General features: G+C 38.1%; 2 protein-coding genes and 1 long non-coding RNA gene across 3 annotated transcripts; all 3 read right to left on the reverse strand.

Annotated features, from left to right (window-relative positions):
- Positions 1-452: 452 nt before the first annotated feature.
- On the reverse strand, positions 453-4,091 carry LOC112279190 (uncharacterized). The gene is made up of 9 exons (XM_024513385.3): positions 3,571-4,091; positions 2,702-2,963; positions 2,428-2,590; positions 2,208-2,288; positions 1,937-2,082; positions 1,668-1,766; positions 1,315-1,375; positions 949-1,024; positions 453-771 (listed from the first exon to the last, which is right to left on the reverse strand). Exons 1-9 carry the CDS (start codon positions 3,769-3,771, stop codon positions 679-681), a joined length of 1,182 nt encoding a protein of 393 aa, XP_024369153.1. The 5' UTR covers positions 3,772-4,091; the 3' UTR covers positions 453-678.
- Positions 4,092-4,766: 675 nt separating this feature from the next.
- LOC141044992 (uncharacterized) lies at positions 4,767-6,409 on the reverse strand. Its single transcript, XR_012216842.2, has 3 exons — positions 6,116-6,409; positions 5,482-5,527; positions 4,767-5,277 (listed from the first exon to the last, which is right to left on the reverse strand). It is a non-coding gene; the product is annotated as an uncharacterized LOC141044992 (long non-coding RNA).
- Positions 6,410-8,117: 1,708 nt separating this feature from the next.
- On the reverse strand, positions 8,118-10,217 carry LOC112292866 (putative 6-phosphogluconolactonase 1). The gene is made up of 3 exons (XM_024541782.3): positions 9,780-10,217; positions 9,177-9,312; positions 8,118-8,747 (listed from the first exon to the last, which is right to left on the reverse strand). Exons 1-3 carry the CDS (start codon positions 10,199-10,201, stop codon positions 8,286-8,288), a joined length of 1,020 nt encoding a protein of 339 aa, XP_024397550.1. The 5' UTR covers positions 10,202-10,217; the 3' UTR covers positions 8,118-8,285.
- Positions 10,218-20,683: the final 10,466 nt, after the last annotated feature.

Raw genomic sequence — 20,683 nt, forward strand, 5'->3', positions numbered from 1 at the left:
CTAAATTGACTCTCATCCTAACCATCAGGAAAAAAAATTAAAAAAATCTAGATTCATTTCTCTACTATTGGGTTTAGAACCAATAAAAGTCAACCACATTCATCATGGTTACCATATTTTTCATGTGTGCACTTAACAAGTAATGTAATTATGATGGTAGTTACAATACATACTTGTGCAAAGTATGTGTGCATGGAAAGAGGAAAGGAATGATAAAGATGAATTTCTTTTGGCATGATGAGGTTACATTGTGACCCAGAAATGAAGTGGTCCAGTAATGTAACTATCCAACATTTCTTTAAATTGTAATATTTTATATTCGGGGAAGTTACAACTACTCCATAGGAAATATATTAGTTTATAATATAGAGACATGGAGTAAGGCAATTCATGTTGTTCACATTTTTGCACAACACATGGCCAGATGGACTGTAGCATTCAAGAGGTGGGAATGGGATTTGAACTTCAGTTTGGTTCTTTGAACAAAGGCCTGAGAACATGCAGGAGGAAAAACACACATTCTTTGAACACCCCCTGTATTCGCTTTTGTTCTTGAAATTCTTTTCAGCTGTACTTAACCCTCATTCTAATCAAGTCCAAAACACAAAACCCCTCAGTACAGGCTCATCTCATCACAATAAACTGTTCTCGGTGCATTACTAGATTCTAAAACCTACGTTAAAGTAGTCCCAAGTGCTTCAGCTCCGACTGCGCATCTTCAAAATTTACTCTCTCCAAGTCAAATTGGACGGGCTCTGGTGGCACATCACCCTGCCAGTCATACAACTTGTAAATTAGCAATGCATAGGAAGTAGCTAGTAAGGTTAATTTAAGCTTTCAAACAGCAGTACAAAATGAGGACGTTCGAGAGGATCATTTGGGACTATCCCTTGAAAAACCTATCCCAATTTGAGTAAAGCAAGAATGTAAGGGGCTTCACGAGCTCACCAGTTCATAACTGTCATAGGGAAGGACTGTTGGATCCAAGCGCCAGCCATAAGCGCCCTCCTTGTAAACAAAACACCTGTAAGATTACATTGATGCGAGGACTTAATAGTGAAGAAATCCATATAGACATCATTCAGAGGTCATGGTCCAGTACCCGACTCCATTCTCTGATTTCTAGAAGTTCCAACACTGGTGCTTCAGAAGTATGAGATAAAGCAGACTTTACACAGATGACTCCGTGGCACCCAACTTGAGATGTTATGGAGTTTCTGGCAGTAATTAATGGCAATAAACATTAAATGAAGAAAACATGCAAATATCGAAAGAAAACGAAACATGAAAAGGGAGTCATTATCTCAGTGGTACCGTTTAAAACCAGCATCTTGAGCTAGGTAAGCTGCCCAGGAAGCACGCCTGCTCGATCTGCCTGTACAATTCGAAGTTCACACATTGAAGTAAAATTTAATACCAACATTCGAAACCTGTTTCACTACGAGGTCCCTTACCACAAACGATTTTGAGCATTGACTCGAAGATAACTCTGCATAGGCTGAGGAGACCTCTCTAAGACTAATAAAAAGTGCAGAAGGTACGTGACAACAACAGTCTTAAATGAGGGAGTGGCATGAAATGAAAAACTTGCAGAATAGAATGAAATAGAATAAAAAAGATACGGAAAAAGGGTAGAGAAACGATCCAAGGTGAGGTTAAAAACTTACAGTGGAGGATGATAATGTCATCAGTGCCAAACTTGGGTTTATGATATTGCTTCTCGTATGCAGCAAGATCTTTCGCCAATGCCTTCGGCCACTCCTCCACTACACAGCCACACGATTACAGTTCAAACATTCGTTCACACAACCATCATGTACCCAATGAAGTAAGAAAAAACCATTTGTGCCACTTGATTACACGGATCATCAGACTAAAGAGCATCCACAATGCGCTCTAGTCTTCACTGAACCCCCATGGAGAGGTCTGTTCATACCTCGAATATGCAAAGACCCCTTAATGTGCCCATATAGAGCTCGTTCATCGTGCCTGCGCAGGTCAATCAACCACGGAGTGTTCGCTCTCACATTCTTCTCATCTGTCATGGCTTCTTTATTCTGGAGCAACAGAGCAACAGCATCCCTACAGCACGAACAGAAGATATGAATGAGGGATAGAAGTAGAGGTATATAGACAATAAAAAGGGGAGCAGTTGATATTCAACCACCTTTTCTTCTCATTATACTTGAAACCCGTCAATCAAATACCTGCTCATGTAATGTAAACCTCCAGCATCGGCGGAAAAACTTGCACGTAATGCATGAGTACCGCCCTTCAAAACACAGCACCTACATCAATCACCAATACCACAAACCTGAGATTACACCACTAGGTACTGCGGAGAGAACGAGACAAAATCCTGGACATTCTAGAATAGAAGAAATTTCTTTCATGAGAAAGACTCAGTGTTTGAGGACTCAAACTTACCCGTTATAACCCAGATCAGCAGCAGCTGCGGCAACGCGCTGAGCACGCTTGCCACGATTTGACAGAAATACTATCAAATCTTCCCGGCCTGGTTTCTTTGCAGAGGGAAATTTCGCTCTCCACTCAATTGCTGAGAGCTGTAAACAAGCTCTCAGATCCGTTTCTGCTCGAAGTAACCCACCGTTAGCCTTTGTCACATTTTCTCACACATATCCTATCCTTATTCCTCCTCCCACATGAAATACAAGCGCAAAAAGACTTTGATGAAGTTTACCGGGAATGTTGATTACACTTTCAAAGAGCTTGGGCTCCATGCGGGTCGCATCGGGGTGACGAACGTCGATGAGGTGGTGGGGGACGGGGTCAAGTTCCACGAGCTTCTTCACAGCCATTGGACTTAAGTGCGCGAATAAAGGCGGCTCCACGGGCCGATACGGCATGACGTTCACTCGCCTTCCAGTGCCAAGCGCATTGTCCTGTCGTCGACGTGCTAGAACACTACGCAATTGCCGGATTCCCCAAGCTAAGAGCGCTATCTGATCACAAGCATTGCTTGATCAATTAGCATACGCATTGACGGGCCCAGAACCATGTGATAAAAACTCCATTGTCGAAGGGATGGTCTAAGCCTATTCATCAATCTCTATGTAAACCTTCACTAAAATGGTTGTAGTGATGGGTGTTCACATCCAAAATAGATAGCAGACGGTAATGTTTTCTAAACCTCAGACCAGGGCGACAAGAGCTGTATAATATGTAATTCTGACAGTCGAAATGCCGTAAACTCACGGTATTGCAGTGTGAGTTACAATTCTGCAGTGACAAGCTCAAAAAACCTGATGAACGAATTCGAAACAGTTTTAAAATCTATAGAACCACGACCACAATGCTAAGCTTCAAAACTATTGGGTACTCCTGCACTATTCAAAATCTCAACAATGAGATAGCTGCGGTGATTACCTCTAAATTCCCACGCCATGGACTTCAATGCACACACTTCTCGAATATTGCATTTCTAAACCCTATTTTGCAACAAACTCCATCAAATGCCAGGGAGACGGAAACGCCCATACCACGATCAGGAATAAAGACGTGCGGAGAGGGAGATGCTGGGAGCAACGGAGAAAGGGCGTGGGATCCCACCTGCAGGAGGAAGGTAAGCGAACCTCCGACGTTTTGAATTCGCAAGCGACCGCGCTCTTTCTGCTTTGGGGGCGAAGCGGGCGGGGATTCATCACCGTCGTCAGGGAAAGGACCGTCATCGTCACGAAGGAATCGGCCGGAGGGGAGCGTAGGCAAAGGCGGCAACTCGTCGGTGTCGTCAGCTGGGTCCTCATCCGCCATAGCCACAGAAACAGCGACAATCTACTCGCAATGCAAAGTTAACTCGAAGCCCGCACTTTTGGGCTCAAAATCGACGATTTCACGTCAATCAAAGTTTGACTCCGTCTAAGGATTTAGCGACGATAACTGCCACTCAAATCATTGAATTAAACACTGGTCCTCCCGCTCCACAATCCTAGTTCCTACATTAACCACCGTAGCCTACGAGGGCGACAATCACTTCCTCGTGAAGGCAATTTTAACCTAGTCCAGGATAGATATGACTGGATATGGTTCAATGCAGCAGTGTCACATTCAAGCACTTCACTGCTTGCAGAATTGATCTCCACTTGTGCATCAGCGGGTTCAGAAAATGTTGCACTTCCTCTGCAGTTGCCGAATTCTTTGCTCCCAAGTGGCACCACGAGAATTTCCTGGATCTCTCACTTAATTTTTTCCTGCTAGTTTTATTCTTTGCTGATCTGACTTTCATAGTCAGAAGGAGATTAAGAGAATTACAGATTACAACACTTATGTAATTATAGATGTTGTGATTTGGATGATTTTTAGAAGTTAATATGGGATTCAATACAGTTGAAAAAAGGAAAAAAAACACCGTCTGAGACACGGCATTCTTTCACTTATTGACACTCCTGCTCGAAACTTAGCGCATTGCGAGTATTCCAGTAGATTTTCTCGAAGATGATTTAGATAATAATGTCATGTTTATTCATCTATTTTCAGAATCTAAGATATACGCAATTCAGGCTGTTCCAGAGTTCCATCTCAGAGGCAGATTGCAAGATTCTTGCTTAATCACCAAAATTTCAAAAACGTCAATCTGGTGGCTCCTCGCTACCACCACGAGATTGCAGGAAGGTTACCACTTAAAAAGTGTGGCAATTAGGTGGGCGGCATCGCTTACTGGAAGTTGTGAAACCGACTTACATGCATGTGGTGCATAAACTTGCATTGCTGATCCAAAAATAGACAATATCCAAGCATTACAATTGTGGTTCCATCTTTATCTGGTCCTTCACCTTAAGCTGCAGGCACTAAGAGAGTAGGCCTTTAGACATAACATACGGGAAGCCTTGTATTAATTGCCAACGCGGAAAGCCTGATCTGACAAATTAAATTCTTTACTCGAAGGGATGACTGATTCGACTGGGATTGAAGAAGCAAATGCATCCTGACAGGTATATCGAGTGATCTTCAAAAGGAAATTACTACTCTCCACTTTCGATGTCTGCTAATTGCAAAAAGCAGTCGGCGATCTTTAAAACTCAGCCTCTCCCACTCTCTCGCTCTCTCTCTCTCTCTCTCTCTCTCTCTCTCTCTCTCTCCCTGCTTTTGCTGTTAAAAAATACAGCAAATGGAGGTGGTTTTTTGAATCTTCGAAGTTGAAAACCAATGGCTGTCTGATAATCTGTGACACCTATCAAGTTGACTTAGCCTGCGCAGTTGTGCTCGAAGATGTAGACTTCTTAGCTTTGGCATCGTTACATTCCCTTAAAGCCTTGACCTCTGCATCTCCACAATTCCAACACCATGAGCTAATAGGGCTTGAAGCCAAATTGACATATACTCTCGTGAAAGGATACAGCCCTGAAAGCCACAGAGACCTTGCAACAAATATGAATTCTTTTTTAGTTCCCTATTTCCATTTTCACAATATGATTGCGGGGCCCTTAGAGCCACTAGTTGGATGCAGGATGGGAAAGTACCCACCATTTTGGCAAGCCCTCCAGTTCCTATCTGTCTTCACCAAGCAATCCTGCAGACGGCATACCAAGTACATTTTACTGGATTTACCAATTACATAAGGGAAGCCCAATAGCTGGAGAGCAAGAATTCTACAACTGAATCACTGACTCGATCGCAAGAGACTGTATAAACATGTTACAAAAGTACTCCAGTAAAATGAGTTTGGATGTGTTTATAAAAAAAATAAAAAATAAAAAATCCAAAATACGAAGGCATGTGCATTTCAAACATCAACATGCCTCCAGAACAATTATTTCAGAGGAGATGAAACACCAAGTGCCATTCTCACAATATCCAGACAACTTGCCCTAGACCTTAAACCCTAAACCCTGGAACGTGACCAGCAAATTCTACCGCACACTTCATCACTCGCTTCATCAAGCATTACTGACAGAATTTACGCAGAGCACCAAGAGACACAACATCCCATGTAAGCATTTGGCGAATTGCAAAAACACTCCAAGGTCGTAATGCTACACCAAAACTCACAGGAGCTAATTGTCAAAAAGCAGCAAGTCCAGGTGAAGATGGACAGGGATCAATGATACGCGTATGGTCAAACAGATCAAGAATGAGATGAATCAGGCGACAAAACAACCTCGAGACGTTTGTAGAAGCGAGCGCAATCCTCCAATTGCTGCACATTCTCATCCTCTTCCTCCTCCTTGCCATGTTCTTCCACTTTGCTCTTAGGTTTACTCTTGTGAGGTGAAGGAGAACACCACACAATCGCCATGGCTTCTGAACCCTAATCCTTCACAACACACAAAACAAATAAATAAATAAAAACAATAAAGATAAAAACCTCTCTAAACCGAAATTTACTTGCAATTCTGCCTCATTCCTAGTTGAGCCAGAGCTCTGCCATGAATGAAGGCATTGCAGACAATGAAGACAGGCTTCCAATAGAGAGGGTCTTCCAGTGAGGTGGGGACTTCCAGGGAGGAGGGACTTCCAGTGAGGGGAGGTCTTCCAATGGCGGGGTCTTCCAGTGAGGTGGGTCTTCCAGTGAGGTGGGTCTTCCAGTGAAGGGGGTCTTCCAGCGAAGGGGGTGGTCTCTTGTCTTCTTCCCAAATTGAAAAGACTTTTTAAGATATGTGTTTTAAAATGAAGTGGCTCACATGAATATGTGAATGAGAGTGCTAGTTAATTCTAATCTAATGCATTTTATATTGCAAATATATTTGAAATATAAAACAGTTGTTTTCTACCATCTATTTCAGTGGCTAACAAGTTTTTAATATTGGTGGTTGTTACTTTGCTATTGAATATTGATATCTATATTTGGTCTCAAAAAGGTGAATATTTAGAATGGGTGTTCATCCAAATGAAAATTTTGAAGAAGTTTTAAAAAATTGATAAATTTTCTTACATTGCTCCCAAGGTAATAAAAGTAGCCCAAGGGTAGATTAAAGAGAATAATAGCCAAAAAAAGATGCAATTATTTTAAAATATATAGTGTAACTATGTAAATTAATGCCTTAAAAAATATTAAAAGTGACACCACCATTTAGATTAGAACTTGAGACCTTCTAGTGGTATTTAATTCTATAATACATTTTTAGATATTCTAAAGGGTATTTGATGTATTTGATGTTTGTCCATGACCATATATACAATTACTTGTATTGAAAAATAAATAAAATAAATCATTTCTAAAAGACGAAATTAATCATTTCTCATCTTTGTACGTCAATTTAGTTTTTGTACTGCAAAGTTTTAAAACTAAAAATTTATATACATATATATATATATATATATATATATATACTTCATGCAAAAATTTAAATTAAAAAAAATCAAAATAACATAAAACTTCATATTATGTAAAACTTGCATAATTGCACATAATTTTCCATATACCATCTCAATTATAGTTAAATTAAATCATGTGTTGTTATGCATAACTAGAGTTTTATTTTAAAAATAAAATATTTTTTTAATTATATATGTTTTAAATATAAATTTAAGAAAAATTAGCATAAACTTTTAAATATTACTTTCTTCAAGAATTCCACTGTTGAGCAATTTTAGTACTGTGTGTTATTTATACCTAAATTCTTCTTATTATTGCACAATTTTAATACTGTGTGTTATTTATACCTAAATTCTTCTTATTATTGCACATCAAGGGTGCCACAATAGTTTGATAAGCAAGCAAGATGGATAGGTACCATGCGAACGAGGGTGTTAATCAGAAGTGTCACCAATTCTTTGATGAACTGGTCCCCATTCTATGATTCAATGACTTCCTAAGCTCCGGTATTTACAATGAAGACATTTACCTGCAATCCCTTCCAAGAAATTTCACATAGACTCACAGTACCCAAAAAGATTAAAAAAGATTGGTAAATTGTTTTTAATCATTCTTTCCACTTACAAGGAAAAATAATAGCACCACAGTTTTCTCAAGCAAAAACCAAACAATTCTTAAACAAAAACATCAAAAAGCAAAAATGTCCCTATACCAAAAATTCCACATTATGAGGTGTACCCTGAAACCACCAATGCATCCGATTGTAAAATTACACACTCAACGTTCTGAGGAGTAAAATTCAAGCGACATCAGCAAAAGTATGTCTACATGACTCCTCAGCAAGTACAAAAGGTAGAATGTACGTGTTTTTATTACAGAAGTGTTTTGATCGTATCCAGTCATTCATAAGATGCTAGGCTACAGATCATGAGAAAAGCCACCTAGAGTCCATTCATAAAAACCCTATGGCGGATGAGAATTACATAAGTATGAGCAACAAGAGCTATATATGCTACAACTTTGACGCAGCAGGTTTGTCAACAAACCAAATAAGCTTCCCATTCAGGGGGCGTGCGCTTTGGGATGGAAGGTCACCCAACGGTAACTCCTCTCCGAAAATTTTGGCAAGCATTTCGGCCTTTCCTTCGCCGTTAGCCACGAAGGTGATATTTGCAGCAGCCTGGACAACTGGCATTGTGAAGGTAATCCTCTCGGGGGGCGGCTTTGGAGAGTCGGTGATGGGGGCGATCCACTTGTCCTTCACCTGGACGAGTGGGTGATGTGGGAAAAGAGAGCAGCAGTGGCCGTCTGGTCCCATACCCAAAAGCAGGAGGTCGAACCGTGGATAGCCATCGGCTGTGCCAACCACCCCGGTCTTCGTCAGCTGCTTGATGCATGTTTCATAATCTTCTGCAGCGGCTTCAGTCGACAATGCGTCGTTGATTGCGTACAGTTGACCCGGCGGAATCGGCACCTGCAAAGTAGAAACTATTTGTCACGATGCCCCCAATTACGCTGCCAGTACAATATCACTCCAGAGAATTCAATTAGTCTGAATTCTTGAGAAGATTCTTCACAGTGACTTGTACAGAAATTCTGCATGAGAAAAGTATAAATGCCTACGCTATTAACAAATGGGCAAGAAAAAAAAACATCCTCTTCTACTCCCTACGTTCAACTTTCTGATAAGACTGAAAGATTCTCAAGTCTCACTGTTCCAAATGTAAGAGTTTAATTGTACATGCTTCTAATATGCATACTAGGATATTTCAGAAAACTTAAAATTCAAAACATCACAGATTGATACAAAGTCGGCATTCTTTTTATCCGTACGATATAATTTCACGAAAAAAAGACATTCGTACTAAGTGATAGTGAATTCTCGCAGGAAGTTGGTTGTCACCTTAGATAAAAGTCCGTCCCACGCGAGCTTGTAGTTGCTGTCAGGATGATCCTTCTTCACCACGCGCTCATCTGCCCAGAAAACATGCCACCTAGCCCAGTCTATTGACTCCAGATACGGTGATTCACACAGCTTCCTGAAAAAGCGAATAAGCACATCAGCTCCCAGTCTTAAGGTCTGACGTTCGTCAAATGGAAAAACAAATGGTACAGAATGCCCCCCAAAAAACATATCGGGCACATACAGTCCCAATCCCTTGCTTTAACAGCAAATGATTGTCACATCCATCTAACATTTAAAAGAATCACAAATGAATACAATTTCACGAGCATATTCCTTCTAGTATAAAACTCACACCACTGTGCAACTTCAGCACGACCCCAAAAAAGCACGCCACACGATCGCCGCTACTTATAATTGTAAAAGTCCACAATCACACTAGTAAAGTAAAACCTGATGACGTAAAGTCCTTAACCATTCATACCATGCGAACATTACCAATCAACCCCTTCGAAGACAGTATCCCCAGAGAGAGCAAACACAGCCTCAAATTCTACCCCAACACCACACCGAGACAAAAACCCAAAAACCAGATCCACTCACCCCAACGATTTGATGAGCGAACCCCCAGACAAGACCACAGAGAACAACCCACGAGCCTCGATCGCGGCCTTGGCTACATCCGCGACATGCGCAGCCAAGCTGGCATTCAGCTGCTCGGCATCGTCATACACCTGAAGCTCCTCCCTCTTCAACTTCCCCAAGCTACTCGCCATGCTCACCGTCCTCCTCCCCACCCCAGACAACGCCCAAGACCCTAAACCCGACACCGCAACCCCTCGTAAAACTCCCCTCCACCCTACTCCTCGCCGCACTACTGAAACGGAGGACCTCCTTGAATTCACGCTAATTCCAGAATGCGAAAGCAGATTAGATGGTCGCAGAGGCGGCGTGGGGGAGCAGAATGGAAGAGTGGGCCGGGCATTGGCAGCAGAGCAGCAGGCGCGTATCATGGGTGCTGCCATGGCGACGCACCACGGGGTCGTCGTCGAATGAATGACGCATGTGACCCCGTCTTTTTCCCATCGGGGTGGGGAGGACTCACCCGCTCCTTGCCCCGGTGTCCCATCACCGCGTCCGTCCCTGTCCGTTGTGAATGCGTCCGTGCTTGCGTGCCTGGTGGCCTTCTAGGGCTCGTCGGTGGCCTTCTAGGGCTCGTCGGTGGCCTTGTCGCTGTGCATGATGCTTTGAATTGAACCACTGTGACGGCGGAGGTTCCGAGGTGTTTCCTATTGTCCCATCGTGTGCTGACACTCATACATACATACATACTAGTGGAAACCTGTGTTCTTGGGCACAAAAAACATTTTAAACTACACAGTGTAAATTAACCTTTTGTTTGCATTTTCATATGATGTGAAACTCCACATTCCATGCCATTCCAAGTTGTGGTACTTTCAAGCTCCACACCTAGCTATCTCATAGTTCTACTCTTAACAATCTTTAGCATCAACATATGTATTTGGATCTTTGATTGATCAAAAGTTGAGTTTTTGCTACACTTTTGATGAAAACAATGAAATATGCAATCAATTAGAGATAATTTTTGTCTCCTTAGGTTTATATCCTTGAGTTGTTTTATATAAGAGAGTAAATGAACCCATATTGTTGTCACAAAAAGTGTGACTCAAATGTGAGCCATTTTCTTTTTACAAATTCAAATACAATACAATAAAAATAAAAAGAAATAAAATATACAATGCAGCTTTTAAGTATAAAGTAGGATAAGTAAATCCATGCCATTGCCAAAGATAATATACAAAAAAATATTAATTTAGTTTAAAAAACTACTTGTAAAAATAAAAAAATATTAAATTACATTAAAAAATCATAAAAGTATATTAAGACATTTAAAGATGTACTGAAATTAATAAAATAATAAATTAAAATATAAAATATAAAAAATAAATTAATAATATTTATCTGATTAAAACTTTTGGAAATATAATTTTTAGGGTGGAATTTAAATTGTCATTTCTAAGAAGAAAAATCTTAATAGAATAGAAGGAAGTACATTGAGAGAATGCTATATACAGTTGACCATGGAAAAAAAAATAGATTGTTGTAGATCCAACTCACATGCTTCATTGATTGTTCTTGGATTTTTTTATTTTATTTTATTTTATTTTATTTCAAATGCAAGACGGATTAGAAATTGCTTTAGAATAAATGGAAGATCTTTTGTTGTAAAAGTTAATGGAATTCATAGAATAAACACCAAGTTTTTAACAAAATTTCTTCTAAGAATTCTTGCTTTAAGAACTTGATCCATTAGTTGTATAACTACCAATCAAATTCCATTGCAAAGTCCTTGGCAAGGAGCAATATTTCTTAGTAGTATCATCAAAGTCTCAATCTTAAGAAAAAGCCTCAGTCTGGGCATTCTAGATGGATTAAGTGACTTGATGAATTTGACTAGATAAACATTACTATTGTCGACACTATCTTCAACAATAATTTCATCAATGCTTTGATATTCTTGTTCTTCTCTAGGAAATATGGCCATAATCTTTTCATTAATATCTTCTATATCATTATTTTATGTGAATAAAATGATTCTATCTCTAAAGGAGGCATCATTTACTATACCATCTTTTGGTAGTCTTGAATAAATAACATTCACTAAAGATATTAATTTTTGATTAACAATCATGTAATCAAGAAGTGTAATAATATTATTAGGCAATAAGTTTGTACTATTTTCAATCTAGCATGTAGCAAATAGAAATATTAGTTAATAATAATGTAACCATAAAGAATTCAAATGCATTATAATCTATATATGTAATACATGTGTGCTTTCTATACTTGAAGAAGCCAATCAACAAACTCAATATTTTCTTAAAATACTCATGAATTCAACTTCATGTTTTTTTTTAATGTATAGATTTTTATTTGAGGCCAAAGTGTTGAATGTCAAAAAGATGCTGCTACAATTTCATCTCGAATTCCTTTCACAATGAGTAATAATATTTAGAAAAAATCTCTACCAAAAATTATTGTAGCTCCTCCAAATAAGCAATTAATATTTTGAATGTCTCTAAAGGGACAATCAACTATCTCAAGATAATAATGATGTTGTATTAGAAGTTTATCCTAAATAATAAGCAAAATTTGGCAAATAAACTTAACATGGCTAAAATTCTTAGTAATTGAATAAAAAGAGTCTTTATTACAATCTAATAGAATCTTTAATGTAGAATGGACAGTTCTTCTTTCCTCAAGTAGCAATGTGGCAATTTTTGATAATACAACACATACGACAATCTTTTGTATCAATCAAACTTTAGTTGCCAAAGTGTTGTAAATAAAAAAACTTACCACTTCTTGTAGATTTGTTTAGAAAAAAACATGCATCCATGTTCTTCCATTATAGAGGCCACAATGTCATCATATGCCTTTCTTTGTTCAAGATTCAATTGTGGAATATATTGGTATAAATTTGCTTCTAATTATTAAATTTTCTATGTTCTTTCTTCAGCAATAAATTGATTTTCATTAAGTATTGCATTACAATTATTTCTTGATAATGATATTTGAAGAAACTATGTAAGTATTCTATCAAAGTCTTGCAAAATCTTATCTCGCAAGAAAAGTTCAAAATCCTTAATCTGATCTTCTATTAGATTGCTAATTCCATATTCTCTTTACAAACAAGTATTGACATCATCTAAGATGTTTTTCTAAAATCTTTTCTATAGGTTTAATAGATTTAGCGGATTTTTTTATAATAAAAAAATAACAAATAATGTCATCAATTGAGATCTATTTTATATTCTTAATTCCTCTTCTAAACATTGTTGCCACTTTCCATCATCTTCAAGCAATCCTAAAGCTACACATATACTTTTAAATGTTGGATGGAAAATTCAATTAATAGTCTTTAAATACTCAAATGATTGTAGACCTTTAACATGAATTAACAAAAGCCTCAAATAGTATCTTTCTCCTATTACAAGATTTGTAAAATATAATCTTTCAATAACAAATCTATGTTTTCTTAATGTCTACATCTTTCTAGTCTTATGCCAAACAAAATGTTGTAAAAACTTTTGGTATGTACATTTTCTTGCCATTAGAATTATTGCACATGTTTCAAAAAATAAAGTTGATATTATCTTTTGTCATTCAATATATTCTAAAATTACAGCTGCCTTCTTATTTGGATCATATAGAACTTGATGTATTCCTGGTAGATGAATGGCCAAACAAACAACATTTGGCATTTTTTCATGGATTCACATGCCAAATAATATCCAAGTAACTTCTAGAGCTATAATGTGTCTTGCATCCAAATATTGTTTAATCTTGTCTTATTAAATTCAAAGTGCATTATAATGCGATCATGGCTGTTATAGATGTATTTGTAGATATACTTGACAACACAAATAGATGTACATATCTCAATATTAATAAGATAATTGTACTTTTGAGTTAATTTTAGATAAAATAGAATAACATCTTTGTTATCAATAAATATTTCTTTAATTGCAAACATTCTTCTATCATTTCTTTGTCGATATTGAAGATATCTATTGGCATCTATTAGTGTAAAATTTACTTCTTAGTCCAATAACAAGATGGCTTCAATTAAAAGTTATTAATAATAGATGGTATGAAGTAAAAGTAGCAAGAACAAGAATACAAAAATAATAAAAGAAGCAAAATACAAAAATAAGTGAATCAAATGTAATCAAGCAATTGTATACTACAAAACTAGTTAGAATTTATTCATTGATTTTTTACCTAATAAAAAATAAAAAATAAAAGTAAAAATTATATTTTTATAAATAATATTTTTTTATATTTCTAATGGTGTAAGAAACATATAAATCTAAATTACTATGAATAAGTTATGAAGGTTTGAAAAATAATGAGTAAATGAATGAAAAGTTAAATAAATAATTTTACTTCAAGGATAATTTACTTAAGAGATCAAGAGTTCGAACCTCACCAAGGCTCACAAGTATTGTATCTTGGTTGTCTCAAGAGGCCTTGAGGCCTTAGTCTTACCTTCCTATCTATATCTAAGGTGCTACAATTCATATGGGATTTGTATACCTCCCTTCTTAGAAAGACTAGACTAGCTGTTGGTCCTCTTATTTTTTACCAATATATATATATATTATATTTTTGACTTCACCATGGTATTTAAAAACACCTTAATAGCCTGTAAACCTTACATGGCCTTCAAATCTCGCTTCATTTCTTCATAATGGCTCCTAAGGTGATAAAACTCATTTTTATCAAAGTCTTGGAAATTTCTCTAAAAATTCCTAAAAAAATCTAAATAAATTTTAAATAAATTATAAAATTCCTATAATAGTTCTAAAATACTAATATCAGTTTAAGAATATAAATTCCTATCTTGATAATTTTTATAATAATAAAATAAATTTAAATCTACTATAAATTCTACTTTCTATGTAAGTATCAAGGACATGAACTAAAAGATGATACATAAACCAATGAAATTCGTGTCAAAAAAAAAGTAAAAAAATAAAAATAAGGAAGTACATATATTAAAAATAAACTAGGATGGCTTATTTCCAAAAGACAAGAAAACTTGAGACTCTTGAAACTAGATAAGAAGTAAGAAAAGAGTTGACAAGAGTGAAGAGAGCTTCACTCTTGTCTCTATATATACTATCTAATTAGGTACTATGTGATGATGTTCTATAAGACCTCCAATATGTGTTGACTTTATAGGACACATGCCTTGACTTACAAGGCAAGTTTTTCTACGTGTGGGCCACATAGTTAGCTCGGTCTTCAAGCTAATAACATATGTGGTACATGGCCAACTTGTTGACTACATTTTTAATCCAAAAAATCAATTAAAGACACTTGTAAAGTCAAAGTAGTATCTATAAAGCTTTTTGGAAGCTTCTATAGAAGATATTATAGAATTAATTTGCTTTTACCTACTTCTATTTACTTCTACCTATTTATATAGGTAATTACTAGCTTACATGCATATATTTGTGACATTATCCCCCTTTCTAAAGAGGAGTTCCATGAGGAGCAGTCATCATATGTTGAGAAAATCTATGATGCGACAAATTGTATTCACCACATACTCAAAACTTTGTTCTCTTCAAAGATGGCTGATAGGGCCTCTCAACCATCAATAGTATCCCATATCACGGCGAAAAGACCACCCAGTTATCTGATCGTTGGTTGAGACCTTCATAACTTCATTCAAATAAAATATTTGGAACACCATCAAGAGTTGTTCTTACCTCTAATAAAATTACCAAACATTGGGAGTTTCTTCTAAGGTCGTGATACCAAACTCATTCTATCTTGCCATCTATTCAAAGAAAAATATGTCATTCTTGAGGATCTTCATCTCGATTTTATTGTCTTGAAGGTTGTGACAATCGTAATATCTCATCGGATAAGTCAGTAAACAAAGGCTCTTTAGTCGAATCTACTGGTTGTTGGTTCTCTATATCCTCAGCATCACAACTACAAAGAAGCTACAAATAAAGATTGAAAGTAGAATGTTATCTTGCTTAGATCTTATTTCTTTTATAAGAAAGCTTTAACTTGATTTTGATGGATATCATCAATGAAAAGCATCCACTGCATTTGCTGTATTTGTAAGATTCTTTACTAGCTCTCATGTGCATTCACTAATATCATATCCACGCCAATAGACAAGATATTCCAATTTATTTTGGCACCGCCTTGAATCTAGGACTTCTTCCACTTCAAAGTCTTCATCGTTGTTGTCTTCTATAAAAAGAGGTGGAGTTTGTCTTCTTCTTGGTATGTCTATTATCTTGTATGGTTCAAGAAGAGATACATAGAATATTGGATAGATTTTCATTGACTTTAAGTTAGGGACATAGTCCTTAAAACCTTCTAGAGACAAGTTTCTAGAACCTTCTAGAAGCAAGTGTCTAGAACCTTCTACAAGCTTTCTAGTTGGTGGAAGTTGCTTGAGAAGCTTTTTAGTTAGTAGAAGTTACTTGAGAAGCTTCTTAGTTGGAGGAAGTTGCTTGAGAAGCTTCCTAGTTGGTGGAAGTCACTTGAGAAGCTTCCTAGTTGGTGGAAGTCGCTTGAGAAGCTTCCTAGTAGGTGGAAGTTGCTTGAGAAGCTTCCTAGTTAGTAGAAGTTGCTTGAGAAGCTTCTTAGTTGGTGGAAGTTGCTTGAGAAGCTTTCTAGTTGGTGGAAGTCACTTGAGAAGCTTCCTAGTTGGTAGAAGTTGCTTGAAAAGCTTCCTAAATAGGAGTATATATTGGAATCGAGGCTGAAGAGTTCTTCAGTCTCAACAACACATGTCTTGGAGCTCTAGCTCACCTCTCTGGTGTTGTTCTTGTATTCATCTGATTAATCTAGTTCTTGTCAATTCTTCTTGAACTTCTTCTTAGATCTCGAGCCTGTATTTCTGTGTCTATGACAATTTGTTGAGACTGAAATCACCTTAGATATCAGAGCTAGTTTCTTCCTCATTAGAGTGTGGATTATCCCTCTGCTTGAAGGTATACTAGCATTTTAGAGGTTGCAAATTATCCTCCTCTAAACTGATACTTCTTTTGTTACAATATTGGAGTCTTATTCTTCTTGGAGAGAGTGGATTACCCCTTTTCTTGAAGCTCTTAAGGTGTTTTAGAGGTTGCGGAGTACCCTCTTCTAAACCAATATTGTCTTCTTGTATAGTCATTTCTGTCCTTCTCTTAGAATGGCCGGGGGCCAAGACATTAGTATGACGGAAAGTTCAGAGTCCAAGTTAGATGCTATCATGAATGTCTTTGATACGTTATTGCAAAGAACTGCAGAAATTGAAGGAGTCGTGGTAAGGCTTCATAATGATGGAGCATCTGGGATGGCACAATCTAGGTTGCACCAGCCTCAAACTTCTACACTTGGAGAAGCAACTTTGCCTCATGTTCGACAAGCACCGTTAGTTCTACAACTTAAGGGGCTCCGAGTTAGCCTTCCAGACAAGTTCGATGGTACGCGTTCCAAGTTTCGAGGATTTGTCAATCAAATCAGGTTGATAACAGTTTTACAGCCCGAACGCTATCCAACGGAGGAGTCACGTGTTGGGCTTGTTGGAACCTTACTTACAAGGCAAGCTCTATCATGGTTTGCTCCTTTGTTTAAGAAACGATCGTCCATACTAAACAACTTTGAAACCTTCTTGGAGGCATTTGTGGAAGCATTTGGCAAACACGACAAGGTTTGATGGGCTACAACAAAGATCCGGTCACTACGACAAGGGATGCGCTCTACATCAGTCTATGCATCAGATTTCAGGCAACTAGCATGCAACATCAATTGAGACGAAGAAGCATTGATGAGTCAATTCTATTGGGATTTAAGGAACGATGTGAAGGATTTGCTGCTAACTCTTCTTGATCTGCGAATGCTCAATGAAGCTATTAGCCAAGCTGTGAAGTACGATAACCGCCTATTCCAATGTCACCAAGACCAACGCTCAAGACAACATATGATTCGTTATGCCCCAACTATGTCGGCAAGCAGCGTGAATTCACATTCAGAGGTAGAAGACATGCAAATTGATGCGGTACGTGTCAAATCCCTTACTCTAGAAGATAAAAAGCGGCGTATGGAGGAAGGTCTATGCTTATATTGCGGTGAAGAAGGCCACAAAGTTGGAAACTGCCTCAAGAAGCAAAATCGACGCATTGTCAGGACCAAGGGCGCATTTGTTCAGGAAAACGAGAATGCCCAGTCACAATAGGAACCGTGCCGCTGGACAGTGAAATATCGCAACAACAATCAGGTTCCTTTCTTTCCGCTCAACTTGCCTTTTGTTTTACAATCCCTTTGTTTATTGGCCCTCAAAAACTGAGAACCTTAGCATTATTAGATTTAGGAACATCTGCTTGTTTCTTAGACGAAGAATTTGCGAAGCGACATAAGATCCCTTTAGTACAGAAATCCAAACCTGTTCACGTTGAGGTCATAGATGGACGATCTTTATTGTCTAGTAGTATCATCCATGAATCAGAACCTATAGAAGTGACGTTTAAGGGCCATAGTAGCCATATTATTTTCAATATTATTAGAACCCCATCAAATCCTATTATTCTTGGTCTTTCCTGGTTGGAAAAGCATAACCCATCCATAGATTGGAGGTTGCGGAAGATGACCTTTCCCACAAAATCATCCAAGAGCAAGCCTAGTAGAAAACCCCGAATAGAAAAATCCTTATTTATTGGAGCAAGAGTGTTTATAAGATCGTCCAAGGAAGGCACACCATTTGTCATTTATGCGGCTCCAACTACCGGAGAGAAGATCTCGACAGCAAGTATACCGGAGCAATATAAGGATTTTAAAGACGTGTTTCAAAAGAAGAATGCCGACATGCTACTGGAACACCGACCATATGATTTCGCCATAGACTTGTAGGAAGGAGCACAACCGCCTTTTGGCCCAATCTACAATCTATCGCAGACAGAGTTGGCAGAGTTGCAAAAGTACATCGATGAGAATCTAGCCAAGAACTTCATCCGTCATTCAAAATCGTCAACTGAGGCACCCATCTTATTTGTGAAGAAAAAAGATGGCTCGTTGCGGATGTGCGCGGACTATCGAGGCCTCAACAAGATAACAAAGAAGAATTGTTATCCATTACCCTTGATTTCTGGTCTCTTAGAACAACTTGGATGTACAAGGATCTTTACAAAAACTGATCTAAAGGGAGCTTATAACGTCATACGAATCAAAGAAGGAGATGAGTGGAAGACAACGTTCCGTACAAGATATGGCCATTTTGAATATAATGTCATGCCCTTTGGTGTTACCAATGCTCCAACAGTCTTCCAACATATGATGAACCACATTTTTCGGGAGCACCTTGATGATTTTGTTGTCATCTACTTGGATGATATTCTGATATTTTCCAAAAACGAGGAAGAGCATGAAAAGCACGTTTGTTTGGTCTTGAAAAAACTACGCAAGTGAGGACTATATGCCAAGTTGGAGAAGTATTTATTTCACCAAATGGAAATGGAGTTTTTGGGGTTCATTGCGACTACGGAAGACTTGAAGATGGACCCCAAGAAGGTGGAAGCAATCGTGTCCTGGGAGGTTCCGAAGACGGTTAGAGACGTACAATGCTTCCTTGGCTTTGCTAACTTCTATCGAATCCTCATCAAGAATTACTCTCAAGTTGCTGTTCTTCTCACTCGATTGACATGCAAGGATAAGCTGGAATGGGGACCTCTAGCAGAGAAGGCATTTCAAGACCTGAAGATCGCATTTATTATGGCTCCAATCTTAGTACATCCAGACTTTACAAAGGCCTTCTATTTAGAAAATGATGCTTCGGATTTTTCTTTGGGAGCTGTACTTTCACAAATGAAAGAAGACAAGAAGCTCCATCCGCTTGCATTTTATTCTCAAAAGTTCTTTGCTGTTGAAATCAATTATGAGATCCATGATAAGGAACTTCTTGCTATAGTGGATTCTTTCCCAAAATGGCGTCACTTTCTTGAAAGAGCTGCACATCCAGTGACCATATACACTGATCACAAGAATTTGGAGTATTTCATGTCGGCTCGAGTTCTAAATCGACGTCAAGCTTGGTGGACTATGTTGCTATCTAGATTCGATTTTGTTATCACTTATCGACCTGGAAAGCAGCAAGGACTATTCGATGCCTTATCGAGGAGATTATATCTTGTACCAAAGGCTAGATACGCAGCATTTGATCAACAATGTACGACAATGTTGAAGCCAGAGCAATTTTGACTTTGCGCTACTATTGTGCCAATTGATGCTGACTTCCTGAATCAGGTACGTGCCGTAACCATTGAAGATCCAGTAGCCATTGATATCAAGCAACGTACCAATGACGACAAGTTCAAGGTAGAGGGAGATCTTTTATACTTTGAGGAGCGGTTGTATATTCCTAAAGGACTAGCATGACTTCGAGTTCTTCAGTCTCGCCACGATTTTCCAACTGTGGGACATTTTGGATTCAACAAGACCTTGGAGCTTATTTCTCGAGATTTTTGGTGGCCCCAAATGTGGAAGGATGTGAAAGATTTTGTCCTCTCTTGCGATATTTGTTCAAGATCTAAGAATCCTCGACATCGCCCTTATGGACTTCTACAACCATTACTGATTCTACGTCGACCATGGTCTTCAGTTTCCATGGACTTCATCACGGACCTGCCATCATCAAACTCATTTGACGGCATCTTTGTCGTGGTGGATCGGCTTACAAAGATGGCGCACTTTGTTCCTTGCAAGAAGACATCATCTAGTGAAGTCACAACAAGGCTCTTTTTCGATAATGTGTATCGATATCATGGACTACCAGATGATATCGTATCAGATCAAGGAACCCAGTTCATATCAAAGTTTTGGAGATCTCTTTTTGAGATACTGAAGGTGGATATCAAGCTTTCTTTGACTTTTCATCCTCAAACTGACGGCCAAATGGAACGGGTGAACCAAGTCTT

The sequence above is a fragment of the Physcomitrium patens genome, chromosome 2 (assembly GCF_059467195.1).
Source record: "Physcomitrium patens ecotype Gransden chromosome 2, ASM5946719v1, whole genome shotgun sequence".
In the NCBI taxonomy this organism is placed as follows: Eukaryota; Viridiplantae; Streptophyta; class Bryopsida; order Funariales; family Funariaceae; genus Physcomitrium; species Physcomitrium patens.